This window comes from Photinus pyralis, unplaced genomic scaffold, assembly GCF_008802855.1.
Source record: "Photinus pyralis isolate 1611_PpyrPB1 unplaced genomic scaffold, Ppyr1.3 Ppyr1.4_LG1, whole genome shotgun sequence".
NCBI lineage: Eukaryota > Metazoa > Arthropoda > Insecta > Coleoptera > Lampyridae > Photinus > Photinus pyralis.
The window spans coordinates 45,722,396-45,737,895 of NW_022170249.1; the positions used below are offsets into that span (position 1 = coordinate 45,722,396).

Genomic DNA, 15,500 nt, shown 5'->3' on the forward strand with positions numbered 1-15,500 from the left:
GTTTATTTGTGTTTTACGTTATACGGTTATAATTTCCAATGTTTCCGATGGTTGCATGGATTGCGAAATCTGCAAATTTTGTATGGAGATGACGGTCACAGTTTTTACATTAATAATCTAACGAGTGCGAGGGCCGAAATAAAAATTAACTCCGACTTTTTGTGAACCATGCAGAACACCGAATTGTCTCACTATAAACCCTCGTAAATCAAATTTAATGTTATTTGGACGCAATAGAGTGTACGATAAAGGCATTTCTAGGCTAAGTATAATTTTGAAAGACACCGTTCTCAAGTATGAGGACGTAGTCAGGAATCTAGGTGTTGTGATGGATCGTCAGTTAAAATTTGAAAAACACAATAAAAGTGTTAGTAATCAATAAAACACATTTACTTAAAAAAGTGGAAATTTTTTATCGTAAATACGTAAACGCCACACAATTGTGGTGTTTGCCCAATTTAAAAAAATATAGAGTTGTGTATAGGTAAATGCAATTTTTTCGTGGAACTTAAAGAGATATTGCAGGCGTCGTCCAATACTAAAATAGAAAATAAATAAAGCCATCGTTTAATGCCCATGTCCGTTTGTAATTTTGGAAGACTTGTTCGGCCGATATCCGTAAGGATTTTTTGTCTGCCATCTCCAAAAGTCGATACCTAAAAAATATGGTTGTAAAACCAATTTGACAATTATTAAAGATCCATACACATTTCCTCAAGAGTGTGTTTTGCTTTCCATTCCAGTTCTTGGTCGGCTAAATCTGCATTCGCAAACATTGCGGTAATATCACCCTCCCTTTTCTCCATTATTCGGAAAGGGACTGCAGCTCCAGTTACCTTTTCAAAAGTCTTCACTAACTCGAGTACGGTAACACCTCGCCCAGTTCCTAGGTTGTATGCCTAATGTAAACATACTCAATTGTAGAGACTGCACGTTTAACATGGCAGGTGTCATTTGAAAACGTCTGTTTCGCTTTGTGTAACTTTGGCAAATCAAAGTTATCGGCGAAAAATCACAATTTCAGGCGTTTTGGTAAAGGTGACATACCTGCAACACTTGCCTTTAGATGTTGGTGTTCCCTACATAATTTTCTAAGAGCTGCGACGTGGCCTGTCGCCAAATCCATTACGTGAATATAGTCCCGAACACCTTTGAAAACACAGTCATGGGGTTTTATTATATAGCAAACCTCTACACGTACATACCTGTTCCGTCACTAGTATTATAATCTCCTCCAAATATGGTTAAAATTGGCTTATGTCCAATGGCAACTTGAGCAATATATGGCATAATATTTGAAAACGCTTTAGTAGGATCTTCCCCAATTTCTCCCGACGGATGCGCTCCTACAGGGTTGAAGTAACGTAGACAAATTATGTTCCATTTCTAAAAAATAATGTTAAACAGACGTAAAACAAGTATTAATTTCAATAACCTTATTGGAATGCGAAATATCTGCTAACATTTCTTCGATGAAATACTTCGTTTTTCCGTAGACATTTGTAATGTTTCCCCCTATTTCATGATCTTCCGTAATGGGCAGCTGTTTGGGCTCGCCATAAATTGTACAGGAACTCGAAAATACTAATTGATAACATTCGTGCCTTTCCATTACCTTAATTTAATTATAACTACAGTTTTTAACCATTTTTATAATATACCTAAGTATACACACCTCCAGAAGGTTTAGCATTCCTATTAGATTGTTTTTGTAATATAATAAGGGGTATTCCATTGATTCTCCCACGGCTTTAATGGCAGCGAAATGGATCACGCAATCGATTTTGTGCTAAAACAAACACTTGTTTAGTTTACTGTACAAATGTTGATCTATAGTCGGTGTGAATGTAAGACGAGTGCGCCAAAGTCTTCATTTTCAGGCTCACTCAAAGAGCGAAAAAGGCCTCCAAGACCACAACGCGCCTCAACGCTATTTAATGCAGCCTATAAAACCGTAAGTCAATTTCATGCATAGAAATAGGGTGGAAAAGGCATTAACCAAATTTGCTTCTTTCAGTTACATCACACAGTATTTTATAAAAAAAATTCTTATTTTGAATGCGAATGAAAATTCACGCTACGTCTCCAAGTCTCAAAATTTTTCGTTTCTTATGCGCAAAACCATAACACACAGAAGAATGGAACTAGAAGCATTATCCACCTCCTTGGAACCTTTATTTTATTTATAAAAAATGTTTCCTTTGTTCTTTCTCACACTCAATTTCTTTAGATCACCTTAGGTACATGTTACAGCATTTAGATATAAAATTATTAAACATGTGCTTTAATACAAAAAAATCTGCTTTTCAATCATTTTTTTATTTTCAAGTGTCATAAGGTGAAAACCGTTCGTCTCTTTGTTTCACCATAGAGCAAGATCGTCTTTAATCGCTTCGTTAAGGGTGTAATGGATACGTTGAACGTTGATGGGCAGATAGGAAAAACGAAAATTTTTGTTGGCTCAATGATTGGTGTAATCGAGGTATAATTTTCCAGCTCGACAACTACAATGATTTCCTCAACAATAAAAAGCGTCATAATATACCCAATCATTGCTTATTTTGAAAATAGAATCGTAATTTGTACACATCATGATAGTCATTATAAACCATTTTTTACTCAAATTATTTATTATTGTTTTTTAAGGTTCCTGGAATTGAATTGTGAGAGAATTCATTATCATGCGAACATTAATCGTGTTTCGTTAGAAAAATAGTATGCATATTTTTGGTACCTGCGACTCACGTTTTACCAATGTACACAAGCATTTTTATTTTCCATCGCCAGTTTCTGGAATTGAATTGCAAGAGAAAGATATAATTAACTCGTTATATACCTTTATTTTTAACCTCCGCGAGATAGGTGGCTATTGCGATCACCTCTTTGAACATGTTAAAATTTCATCAAATGTCGACATTTTAGATCATTTTAAGCAACTTTTAAAGAATAAAATAAAAAGAGTAAAAAGCATGTTGTAGTATGCGGGTTTTTAGTGACGTCATATACAACTGTTTCTTCAAATAGTAACCCACATTTTTAGCGCATTTTCCAACGCCGCTTTCTCTGTCCGTCCGTCTGTCCGAGGCTTCAGTTTTCAAGATATTTAGTTCGTTCCTTTTGAATTAGGAGCTCTGGCACCTGAGTTAAGGAAAATCTTGGCGTTAAACTGGGCATACGTAAACTGCGCAATCTCCTTTCCTATTTATACAGATATTTTTTTGAAATTTTAAAAATAGTTGTCTAGTCAAGATAAGCATGTCGCATATTGTAAAACTCAGATTTGGGCATGCCCAGACTGCGCAACTGTCAAATTTCTTATTTATAGAGAAATTTTTGATTAATTAATTAGTAGTATATATTAATAAATATTATTTAATTAACTTTAATTCAATGCATCGATTTGCACTTAGTAAAGGGTGCTACTGTTTCAGTAAGACCGGTCCATAATATAAAAAAGTTACTTCTGCGCAGAAGAATACGACTTATTACCAGTTACCGATCTGAATGTTAATAGGTGCCGTCTCCAAGTGGTAAGTAATACGCCTGCAAAAATGTACGCAATTTGTGTATTGTTATCTAATGCATTCCCTGAGCCATGAATCGCGATCTTGAGTAAGATCATAAAGCTTTTAATTAATGGAAAAAGCTATTTCTTTGTTGATGTAGATGCAATTTCACTATTCTGGATGGCCCGAACGCTTTCCGAGGGAGAAAGTCTCTTTTAGGTATGAGTTTGCCATACGTCCCGAAATAGCGGGATTTGTCGCGATTTTTTAACAAAATTATACGTCCCGCTAAAATCAGATCCCGGATTAGGTCCCGATTTCTATGCGTGCATACCAACATGGCTAAATATCAAATTTAAAAGTACACTTTTAAAAGACATTCGTTCATCGAAAAAATACGGTTGATGCAAATAGTTTGGTACAATACGGTTATATAACTTTCATTAAGTTAATAGAAAAATTATTAAAAAATAATAATAAAAATATACAAACATGTATGTATTTCTTTATTTTATTTCGTCCCTATTTTACGATGACGGGACGCCTGTTCCTGTGGCGACCCTACTTCCAGGGCGCATTTCTTGTTAAATGTTTGTTGCGGATTAAGGTATAAACCTAATAATCCTTATAGTGTCGTAAAATTTTTTTTTTTTTAATTTAATTTGTGTGCCTCGACTACTAGTGGCCATTGGCACGTCTACATGAATTGCTTGTTCCTCTTAAAAAAGGGCGCTAATGGACCAAAACTTGAAAGCTAAAGGAGAACGCAACGTTACTTTCATTTAAAGATTCGGATTTACAAAGGGTCACCCACATTAAGAATCTTAACTTTTAAAGTAACCGAAATCGTTGAGTTAAAATCGCTATTCAACGCTGCACTTGCAATGTTCATTTTTGGTGTGTTTTTGTTTCTTTGTACTGAAATTTGTAAAACAAAAGATATAATAATGAAATCTTATAAACACTTAACAATACAATGATGACAGATGACTTAATGACTATTTTGTCTGAAAAACTATCTCGATATATTGAATTTCTTAAAAAGATAATTCAAGCTCAAGAAAGTCTGCAGCTTTATTTAGTGTGATTTTATTTTAGTACAAGTAGGTACCTAATGTTTTTTTCCGAAATGATGTTGATGAGTGATGGCATAATAAACTGCCACATTAGAACTGTACCTAAATGTAATAGAATAAAGAAGAAATACTTATTTAACTATATAAACCGCCTGTTAAGGAGAACCTTATACCAAAAATAATGGTTGGCGTTATTTAACAATATTTATTTATGATTACAAAATTGGGAGAATTATCCAAACTTTCATTATGCGTTCCTATAAGCAAATACCAGGTCATGAGCGTACACCGTACAAGTAATGCGATCTGTTCTAGCAACAATTCCATACCAAAGGTGTTTTAACGAAGTTTTTTTATATTACTGAATTACTAGGTCGTTTTTTATTTGTAAAATGTACGGCTAGGCTCAGCAAAAATGCAGTGCGATATAAAGCAAAAATTTTCTGCACAAATTGAAAGACTATCAAAACATGAAACGGAAGTCTAGGGATAAAACTACCGTTGTTAAAGGTCGTTGGTTTTTTTAAAAATATACACTATTTTATTATGCATGCATAAATGTATTTTTGGATTTTATAGCGACAGCGTGATGTCACTGTGATAGGTAATACAATTGAATTTATATAAATTATAAAGGTCTAGCCATTGTTTAAATTAAAGTATTTAAACAATGGTCTAGCTCTACAGATCTATAGGTACAGTAGAGTAGAAGAAGCAAATTACAATACAACACAATGGTGCATATTAAGCATATTATTATATCACTATTCAACGGCCTTCATGGTAAAATAACTATTTTTGTGTTTAAAAATAGAAATGTTAACAATTATGTTAATATTTTAATCGTGTACGTAACAAACTGATAAGTGATAATGCCCCTACTCGCACTAGGTTCCAAAAATCATGTTCATAAATGTATATAATATACAAATTACAAACTACACATATTGTACGGTTACTAATCCGGATCTTACCTACTAAACCACAGATGCTCATTACAAACCGAGTATGAGGAAACCGTTTTTGTTCTCAAAGTGCAAGATGATATCATTCATTTGATATACGTTTTAAGTTAAATTTAAAGTAATAGATTTACCTTTTCAAATATATCGAAAAGAGCGGTGCGATCCAGTAAATCACATTTGTAAAAAGTAACAGTCTTCCCTGTAATCTTTTCCACCCTTCGCAATGCGGCCGACTCCCCATTTGGCTCATCTACGCTATTAACAAAATTGTCGATAACAATTACTTCATAATTAGCGTTTAAGAGTTCGACAATTGTGTGACTTCCTATATATCCCGCACCCCCAGTCACAAAGACCGTTTCAAATTGTGCCATTCTAAAATCGCAACGTTAAGATTAATAATTACTAAATTGTTTAATTACTTACAAGTTAATCGCCGCGCGCGGTTTTACTTGAAATGCGACTGCTAATGCAGACGGTTCTAAAATAAATACACAAAATTAACTTTACGCATTTACGGTTAGAAATGGTCATTCACCCTGATGATTATTAAAAATGGTAGAAACACCGTGGATTTTAACGAGCTCACTTTACGTGGCTCTCTACAAGCGAGCCAATATATCTAATGATGAGAATGATGGGAAAAAACACGACGGCTAAAAGCAAGAATTTACCTTGATGCCCTTGACCCTCAACGTGTATAGGTAAATAACTATCTTGCGCAAAACTTTTACTCTTTACTCAAATTTCAGATTAGTGGTATGTGGACGTCATTCACCATTACTAACCGGCATAAATACAATTATGAATATAATAGTGAGTTTTTCAGAAATTTCATGTGTAATTTTGTTATGTAATGGTTTTCATTATAGGTACTAAATACGAAAATATGTTTTTCTACGGTGTTGCAACACAATATTATCTATATACAATTATCTGATCAACAATCTTCCCCACTTGTAAAAAGTTGTAAATTAAAAATACCTTGTACTATAAATTGTGGGCCAGCTAAAAAAATTAATTCACTAATTGAATTATTCAAAAGCAAATGCATTCTAAAATCAAAATCAGAAAGAAATTGTTTTTGCTAAAACATTATGAAAGTTTGTTCCCAAATTATCGTTCAGCAAAAAAATTACACTAATGTTCAGCAATGTTTCTTTTCGGGAATGCATCGTATTATATTGTAATTACAATTACAACCCTTAATTTGCAAAGAGCGCGCACCTTTACTAATTCAAAAATAGTCTGGTGCGTGAATAACGATTTTGTTTTGGTGAAAATACATGTGGTCGCTAAAATGTATCAAATTCGTGTCTTGGGGCAGCAATATATTGCTCTTGGTCATTTTTCCAACAATCTTGGTGCAAGAATAACGATTTTGACATGTTTTGATCAAAATACGTTTGGCTTCGAAAAAAGAATTTAACATATTTGAATCAAACACACGCAAATGTGCATTTGTGCTTTTTACTCTAAAACTTTTGACCTAGACCACAAAGAAGAGTTATATTGAATTGTTACACATCTGAGAGTCATAGAGAATAATCTAGCGTCCGATCTCGATGCATGACCTAGGGCATTTCTATTATATTGAGCCCACAGTTTTTCCTGATGTTCGCGGTTCACTCGAACTCCTACTTTTGTTCCTGCTAACTCAGCTTCCTGAAAAATAGCGGTATAGCGCCCTGTCTAAAGTACCCGTACACCACAAAATTTCAACACGATCGACCACTTTTAAAAAGACTTATACACGGGCAGAAATTAAAAGCTACAAAATGGGGTTGTGTAGAATAAAAGTCGTTAAAATAACCAACAAAAACACAAAACCTTCCCCATACTAATTTAAACTAATCGCTTTTACGTCTTGTCTATTAAATTAGTATGGGGCAGGTTTTATGTTTTTGTTGGTTATTTTAACGACTTTAATTATAGCGCACACAGACGAACGAGCGGACAAAAGAACAAACCACCATACAAAACTAAAGGGTCCTTGATTAGAAGTAGGCATATCGCTTCTCACAGACAGGTAAGGTAAGTTAACAAGCAAGCAATAAACACTGGGTGAAAGACGGAACCAACACAAATCCTTATGGAAATAAACAAACTGCTCAACATTCTTCTTTTGGTAATAACCTACGTCTCTAAAAATTGTAACACTTTTGTAAAACATGAAACTAATAGGTTTTTCTTCTTACTGCCACCGAAAAAATCATACCTCTTTCTATCTCGTAGACCATTTAGCAGTGGGGTTCTCCTTCATTCTATAGCATTCGCTGTTCACAAAAATACGAATCTGTAATCATATAAGGAAAAAATAAAATTATTATTAGGAAAAAACATAGAAATGACAAAAACTATAACAATGAGAAACATTGATATTGCATATAAAGTCGAATCTTTTCATAAGAGAAAATTAAAATTGTCAGAACATGGCGGAAAAGGTAATAAAAAACACAAACTAGTAGTAAAGTTTTTCTTCTTTCCACCACCAAAAAATACCATTTCCATCTCGAAGATCCTTTGGACTACTGTCCTGCCTCATTTTCACATATGCTGTGCACACAAAAATTGAATCTGCAAGATAAACGTAAAATTATTGCCAGAAAAGGGCATAGAAGAGTAATAAGAAACATGGGGATTTCTTCTTAACAGCCAGAAAATAGAAATTCTATTCTTGACGATGCTTTTGCAGTAACGCTCTGCCTTATTTTGACATACGCTGTGCACACAAATTTAAATCTGCAAGAAAAAAGTTTAAATTATCGCCAGAAAAGCGCATAACCAGGATACAAATTAAAATTATCAGAAACAAAGGTATTCCTTCTTACCACTACCGAAAAAATACCAATTACATACTCGGCGATCCCTTAGCAGTGGCGTCTTGCCTCATTTCTACATACGCTGGCCACATACAAATTTAGTCTGTCTGCAAAGAAAACTTAAAATTATTGTCAAAAAAACGCATGGAAAGAATACAAACTAAAATTATAAGTAAAATGAGCCCTGTCTATTATTTTACAGTTTCAAATCAAGAATATTAGAAGTGTCATGAATTTACGGAGAATTACAGAGAAAATTTCTGTCGTTTGGAGCTTTTGAAATGTTGGGGCCCCGGGACTATAACCCCCATTGGAGCTCTTCATGTGCTTTTGTTTTACTTTTCCGTCTAAACCAACATATTGCTGTGTAAAAGGAGTTCTTCAACCTTAAACCCTCCTTTAATCTATACAATTTCAAGAAAATCAAATGTGTACTTAGATTGTAGTGTTTAAAAGAATAGAGACCGATTATTTTTAAACAATGTCGATGTGGACGTTGTTGTTTTGGGTCCAGTCACCTGAAGTAAATACGGGTCGTTAATCACTAACCAAATGTTCATTTCAATTCATTTAATAAATCTGGGGGAGTTCTTTACGGATAAACATTGATTATTGCGTATCGAGCGTGTATCCAAGTTATTTGTTTATTCGTTTTATTGTAAAAAGATTATTTCCTAGAATTGTTAAGGATAGGGAAATTTTATCTTTCATTTTCGTTACCAATTTCTTAAATCATTTACAGTTCGGATTTGATTTATTGGGCACTTTGTTTATTTTTATTAAAGGTTGATGTAATTATCTAGACATTTTAATCGTGAAAACTGGTTGTTTTTTTTTTAAATTGTGTATTTTGGGTAAGATACTTCCGCGTAAAATTTGCCCACGTGATTGAAAAGAGCGCCCTGTAGCGAAGTTGAGAGGTTTGTCGCGTTGCCACACTCAAAGGTAATTGGATGAAAAATTTCGATTTGTTTGAGGGAAGACACGATAAATACTGCAGTTGCAAAGGGGCCTTTTGCTAATTTCGAGGCCCAGTTTTTGTCCTTTGAAGGTTTGCAAGATGTACGTCGCTGTGTTAAAGTTTGTTGGCAAAGTTATGCCTTTCATCGTGTAAATAATTTTGTTGTTCGTCAAATAGAACTCAGTACGCTGCAATCAAGAGTTCAGCCAAGTTCGAGTTATAAAGCAGAGAAAATATAAAGCAAGGATCTAAGGAATCAGAACACAGATGGACTTCAGGAAATAGGTAAATGGAGAAGAGAGAACTACAAGTACTTCGGTCTCTCGCTAGTCCCGGCCATTTTACAAGTTTGGGGGACTGAAGGGCTTTGGTTCATATGGAACTATTTACCATGGGGTACACCTTGTAGTGTTGGTAGGGCTCAGTAGTTACCTACATTTTTCTGTGGCGAAGCTAAATGTCCCAGGCTAGATTCCATGGCATCAACTCATAAAGTCTGATCCGTGCTACCCGATTCCAGAAAATCTGGTTCAAAGGATGCCGTATCATTCAAATGTTTCATGGAGTAGAGAAATTCGAAAAATTGCTGACGTGTTTGTTCATATATTTAAAATATCTTTTCATCTTTATCTACACGTGGCGTGGGTCCAATTTTTGCTACTTAGCAGCAATTGGAATGAACATTTTGCTCTCCACTACAGTTTGAACTTAATTTGACTTTCAGAAAATGTTTCTTTAAATATAAAAGATTATATTTTTCTCCATTTGTATTTTGAAGGGGTATAGAGGCAGGTGCAAAGTAAGGGTAGGAGAGAAGGAGTCAGATGACACACCGAAATGGTTTATAAAATTTAATGTTGGGGAATTGTAGTAGGAAGAAAAAAGCGGTTTCTGGTGTACGCTGACGATACATTAATAATGGCAACAAAAGAAAACGGACGAAGCAAATGAAAAATAAAAATAAATACTTGGAATGGAGATAAATGTTGAAAGATCCTAAGATAAGGTTAGGCAAAGCAGGGGTGAGCGAAAATAAAATAGGTAGAATGGAAGGAGAGTTAAGAAAGGATATAAGAGATGAGGAAATTTAAATACTGGGATACCATGCACAAAGAAGTAATGAATCAAACGAAGGAAAAAAGGAGCTAAAGCCGCTTAAGGTAATACAGAAAAAGTACTATATGTATTGGGTATAAGAAAAAAATACAATAATGGAGAATATAAGAATCCAGACAGGACGCACGGCGGTAAGATGGAGGGTAGAGGGAGAGTAAGGTGAATTGATAAACTATTGTAAACAATATTAAATACTCGTATTATAGGATGGGGGTAAAAATACTACGAGAGACATTATGGACAGAAAGAGGCGGCAATATGGAAAAAGATCTAACCAGAAAGGACAGCGACATACATTTGCAACTACAAATAAAGAAGATCTGGAATCCACGGTGGGAACAGGATTTATTAAGGAGCTTTATAACGGGCCGAAATATCTACGGGCAGGAAGAACAAATGATAGAGAGGTTCAGATGTGGAAATGAAAGAAAAGGCATTGAAAGATGGAGAGAAGAAGAACAAAAGGAAATGTCGATGGTTTCAAAAGTTTCCTTTTTTTTTGGAAATCGATTGTATATTTTGTCGTATATGGGCAGAGACTTGTTACTACAGTCTCTGTATATGGGCTGTTTTACTGAAATCTGGCAACACTACATAGCGATGAACAAAAGACACGTGAACGTTACATTAGCTACAAGCGTGTTAACCAAACCTTCTTCCAAATTTTAGGTTAAGGTTATACAAATCAAAATCTTAAATAAAAATGGCATTATTAAGACAAACTCTACAACCACTCGTGAATTACGCGTTTCATACACAAACGGCTAAGATAATATTTAGAAAACCAGGTACGAAATCAAATGACAGATAGAGATTACAGCAAAATGTTTACAGGAGTTCGACAGTTGTATGCAGCCGCAACTCTGGGCTTAGACAATTTCTTGTCCCAGCGAGACAGAGTAAAGGCCCAATTAGCAAATGTGGCACCAAAATTTAAAGAAAAAATGACTGAGTACACTGCAGACGATTCAAAAAATATGGTATTTACGGAAGACTTGAAGAACATGTTACATTTAGCTGAAACAAACGATGATGTAACTCTTGTAATTAAAATGATGAAAAGGCATGTAACTTATCAAGTTGCATATATTTAACATCATGTTTGTAGGTTTAATCAGCAAAATAAACAGTTACGTTTCGGTAACTACGTCTTTGGACCTGTAATCATGAGGCTCTTCTACTTTCTGAACAAGCACGAGGAAGCTTTTCAAGTGAGTGGTTTTTACTTTGTACAGTTACTTCATCTTATCCATTTTAGTGTTTCAAATCAACGGAATTAAATGGTTTGTTTGACCAAATGATGAGTTATCAAATCCTGTTAGATTTGCTCTACGAAAACCAGCGTTACAACGATATTTTGGAGGCATTTGAAATTATTAAAAGTAGACAAATTGAGGGTGTCAAGTTTGCCAGAAATGTGGTTGTGTTGATGTTCGCAGCTTGTTATAAATTGGTAATAAACAACCTATTTTGTGTAATTATTCTTTAGGGAATTATTACAGAATACTCAACAAAGTTTGGAAATTGCTTTGAAGTTATGGTCTGAAATAAACAGCATTGGACATTTTCCAATGAGAAGAGCAGTAACATTTTGTTCAGGTCTCGCGATTAATCAAGGCAAACCCGAGATCGGTTTGGAAATTCTTTCGGGCGCTAAAAATGCGAATTATACTACAATTCGAAATTTAAAGGTATGTCCTTTTGTTGTTTTTGTAACACATTTGTTCGTTGGCAGGTAGTGGCCTTAGTTGACTTAGGGCGAATTGATGATGCTTTGGCAGTTTTGAAGAGTATTTTGCAAGAAGATGGTGCTAGAATGGGTCCCATACATACCTTCAACATGGATGTTATAGGAAAACTAAAAAATGCAGTCAAGGAGCGAAATAATGCCGATCTTAGTTTAGAATTTGATCGTCTTGAGAAGTACTTTAAGGATCATGGCCACATTAGCAACACTGTGGGTTGTTTTATGTTATTAGATTGTGTTTGACTGTTTTATAATTTCAGTTACTAAATGATCAATTATGTACAGAAATTGCCCCACCACAATCAGTCAGAAATAATGCCAATGAATTTTCACGCCAGCAATATAGAACACCATATGATGATAGTAGAAGAAATCCGAATTATAGAAGACGTACAAATGGGGGACCTGCACGACCGGGATTATCAGAAATGCATTAATTTATTTCTTATTTATGATGATCAAATATAGTTGTTTATAAAAATTATGTTTTTTTTTTAAATATTGTGAACATTATAGCTTGGTAGGAAGTGTAACATTCAGGAAAGTTTGATGATTTACAGTGCATGGCCATGTGTTGCCGTTTCTATTGAATTCATAAAACCTGGTTTATGTTCTAATTTAGTTCTCTATCATACAATGCAATGTAAACAAATTTTCTGTGGACAGTCTTTTATTTCAATGCTATAGACTGTAATTACTTTGACTACAGACAGTACAGGGAACATAAGGCAATGCAATCTTTATACCTATATAGGAGTTTTTAACGCGACAATGCGATTTATACAGTGATATTCATGTAGAAGTAGACAGGAATTTTCTATGTTTACTTTTGCATGATAAAAAGTCTACTGATAGACACCTAATTTTATGCAACCAAAGTAACTACCGACAACAAATGAGGATTTGCCTGTCATATTAATTTATTAATTTGAATATTATCGCTTTGACTTCCCTATTCTAACTTCGGTTCTTATGCAATGTATTCAACTAAAGAAAAAGTTGATATTTCCAATTGGTATAGTGCCGATAACAGTTAAAGGAACTTAAGAGAATTATTTTCTGTGAAGCTAAAGCAACAATATTCAAATTAATAATTAATATGATAGCAAAGAGTTACTCTTTGATCATAGCCAGATCTTTGTTTCAAGAAGTTATTTTGGTTGCATAAAATTAGGCGTCTGCCAGGAGACTTTTTATCGTGTAAAAGTAGACATAGGAAATCTCTATGTCTACTTCTAGTTTCTACTTGAATATCAGTTATCACTGTATATACTATATAAATAGGCCGACTTGTTTCTAATTAATCATAATCACATCTAGCTGTTGACCATAAGAGCCTGTACTGTAAAATCAATGTGAGACAACGGACTATAGTCTACGTAGATCAACAAATGTACACATATTAAAAATAAATGATAAACCATCTCTGTTATGATATTTAAACAAACTAATGTAATTAAGTCCATTTCCAAGTAGACTATGTTACATTTTTTATATAAAAACCAACAGAAATATTAGGGTTACCTACCAGTTGCTAATGAACTGTAAAGAAAAATAGGCCACACATCAAACTAAAAACACACTTTCTTAACAATCACATTGTTGAGTATGAACATATCCCTTCATTCAGAGATCAAATACTTTGAAGATTTATCTAAAATCATACTTTTTCCGTGGCGTTGGCCATGGTTATTTCTTTAAACCGATTAAATTTAATAAACTTAAGTTACAATGCAGTAATGAAGAACCGAAAGCGGAAAGCTGTTACGTCCACAGAGAATGTGCATTTTTAGCGCATTTCCACAAAAATAAAAAAAAAAATGCGCTATTGTGGCCACTTTGTCCGTCCGTCCGTCCGCTAACTTTGCGACGCTACTAGTTCTTTATCTTAAGAGCTATTGTTCTACTTTTTTCGCTATTTGGTTCGTTATGGTGTCGAGTCTTGTACCAAGGAAGGAATTTTTTCTGTACCGCTTACAAAAAAAGTTATTGTAAAAAAAACAAAAAACCGTTTTTTACATGTTCCATAATTTTACACTTTTGCCGTTTATTAACGATCCTAGAGATCGTTTATAATTTTGCATTGCTATCTGTCGCCTGCCGGTTGGTCTCTCCGTCTGTTCCTTTGTCTGTCTGTCCATCTATCTGTCCGTGTGAACGATAACTTTGTTTAGAAATGTTCGATCGCTTTTACATCTCCGTTAATTATGAACTGAATTGCATGAAATTCAATATGGGCATAGCTTTAGCCATATAATACGCAATGCCAAAAGTTGAATCGAATAGATTCAAAATGCACAGTGCCCTTTTCGCATCTCGACCATTTATAAACCGAATTGCAAACTTTTTTACTTATAAAAGTATTTGAATGAAATTTGATACATAGGCACTTGGAATAAAGGAAAATCAAACGCCAATTTCAAAATTTGGTTTTGCGCATGCGCAGTGCCAACTTTTTTATTTATGGAAGAATTTAAACGAAATTTGATACATAGGCACTTGGGATAAAGGAAAATCAAACGCCAATTTCAAAATTTGGTTTTGCGCATGCGCAGTGCCAACTTTTTTATTTATGGAAGAATTTAAACGAAATTTGATACATAGGCACTTGGGATAAAGGAAAATCAAACGCCAATTTCAAAATTTGGTTTTGCGCATGCGCAGTGCCAACTTTTTTATTTATGGAAGAATTTAAACGAAATTTGATACATAGGCACTTGGGATACAGGAAAATCAAACGCCAGTTTCAAAATTTGGCTTTGCGCATGCGCAGTGCCAACTTTTTTATTTATGGAAGAATTTAAATGAAATGTGATACATAGGCACTTGGAATAAAGGAAAATCTAGCGCCAGTTTCAAAATTTTATTTTGCGCATGCGCAGTGCCAACTTTTTTATCTATGGAACTATTTAAGTGAAATTTGATACTTAGGCGCTTGGAACAAAGGAAAATCTAACATTAGTTTTAAAATTTAGGTTTGCGCATGCGCAGTTCCAACTTTCTTATTTAGAAAAGCATTGAAATGAAATTCTTCTCATAAACTGAAATTGAAGTAGCACGTCAAAAATGGATTGCCCATGTGCAACGCTATCTTTCATATTTGTGGCCGGATTTTTACGATTTTAACAGAAGTTGCATCTTACAAATGGGAAATGAATGCAAGTGGAAATGTGCTTTATGTAAATCGTTTACGATTACTTTTTAACTTGTTGTTTTTGTGCTTTACTGTCTGAGAAAGAGGCGTTAACGAAATAAGTGTGGAAAAGTCGAGAAGGTGACGTAAAGAAGGGACGTGTAGGTAAACAAA

General features: G+C 34.3%; 2 protein-coding genes and 1 long non-coding RNA gene across 5 annotated transcripts in view; 1 reads left to right on the forward strand and 2 right to left on the reverse strand.

Moving 5' to 3' along the window:
• Positions 1 to 393: 393 nt before the first annotated feature.
• Positions 394 to 6,339, reverse strand: LOC116159926 (UDP-glucose 4-epimerase-like). 3 transcript variants are annotated; one of them, XM_031473025.1, is made up of 9 exons: positions 6,222 to 6,339; positions 5,974 to 6,028; positions 5,679 to 5,922; positions 1,676 to 1,789; positions 1,436 to 1,615; positions 1,206 to 1,386; positions 1,061 to 1,149; positions 707 to 899; positions 394 to 656 (listed from the first exon to the last, which is right to left on the reverse strand). In XM_031473025.1, the coding sequence occupies exons 3-9, from the start codon at positions 5,919 to 5,921 to the stop codon at positions 568 to 570; spliced, it is 1,089 nt and encodes a 362-aa protein (XP_031328885.1). In that variant the 5' UTR covers position 5,922; positions 5,974 to 6,028; positions 6,222 to 6,339; the 3' UTR covers positions 394 to 567. The 3 variants fall into 3 exon arrangements, with proteins under 3 accessions (XP_031328885.1, XP_031328884.1, XP_031328886.1); XM_031473024.1 differs by lacking the exon at positions 6,222 to 6,339 and adding an exon at positions 6,086 to 6,196; XM_031473026.1 differs by lacking the exons at positions 394 to 656; positions 6,222 to 6,339 and adding an exon at positions 6,086 to 6,196 and having other exon boundaries at positions 709 to 899; positions 1,048 to 1,149.
• A 1,153-nt stretch (positions 6,340 to 7,492) lies between these two features.
• Positions 7,493 to 15,500, reverse strand: part of LOC116159318 — a 29,991-nt gene continuing 21,983 nt past the window's right edge. The window contains exon 3 of the long non-coding RNA XR_004142954.1: positions 7,493 to 8,476. This is a non-coding gene — a long non-coding RNA (uncharacterized LOC116159318). The remainder of the gene's footprint in view (positions 8,477 to 15,500) is intronic.
• LOC116159316 (pentatricopeptide repeat-containing protein 2, mitochondrial-like) lies at positions 11,067 to 12,674 on the forward strand. The gene is made up of 7 exons (XM_031472273.1): positions 11,067 to 11,234; positions 11,281 to 11,509; positions 11,555 to 11,657; positions 11,705 to 11,899; positions 11,949 to 12,137; positions 12,182 to 12,403; positions 12,454 to 12,674. The coding sequence occupies exons 1-7, from the start codon at positions 11,150 to 11,152 to the stop codon at positions 12,628 to 12,630; spliced, it is 1,200 nt and encodes a 399-aa protein (XP_031328133.1). The 5' UTR covers positions 11,067 to 11,149; the 3' UTR covers positions 12,631 to 12,674.

What these genes read in the sequence shown, in the direction of transcription:
- LOC116159926 (XM_031473025.1), bottom strand. Translation starts at nt 5,921, where the DNA reads ATGGCACAATTTGAAACGGTCTTTGTGACTGGGGGTGCGGGATATATA. An exon ending in TAATACTAGTGACGGAACAG is followed by an intron (nt 1,150 to 1,205) that starts GTATGTACGTGT and finishes GTGTTTTCAAAG; the next exon opens with GTGTTCGGGACTATATTCAC. An exon ending in GGGAACACCAACATCTAAAG is followed by an intron (nt 900 to 1,060) that starts GCAAGTGTTGCA and finishes TGTTTACATTAG; the next exon opens with GCATACAACCTAGGAACTGG.
- LOC116159316 (XM_031472273.1), top strand. Translation starts at nt 11,150, where the DNA reads ATGGCATTATTAAGACAAACTCTACAACCACTCGTGAATTACGCGTTT. An exon ending in CTACAATTCGAAATTTAAAG is followed by an intron (nt 12,138 to 12,181) that starts GTATGTCCTTTT and finishes GTTCGTTGGCAG; the next exon opens with GTAGTGGCCTTAGTTGACTT. An exon ending in ATGGCCACATTAGCAACACT is followed by an intron (nt 12,404 to 12,453) that starts GTGGGTTGTTTT and finishes TTATAATTTCAG; the next exon opens with TTACTAAATGATCAATTATG.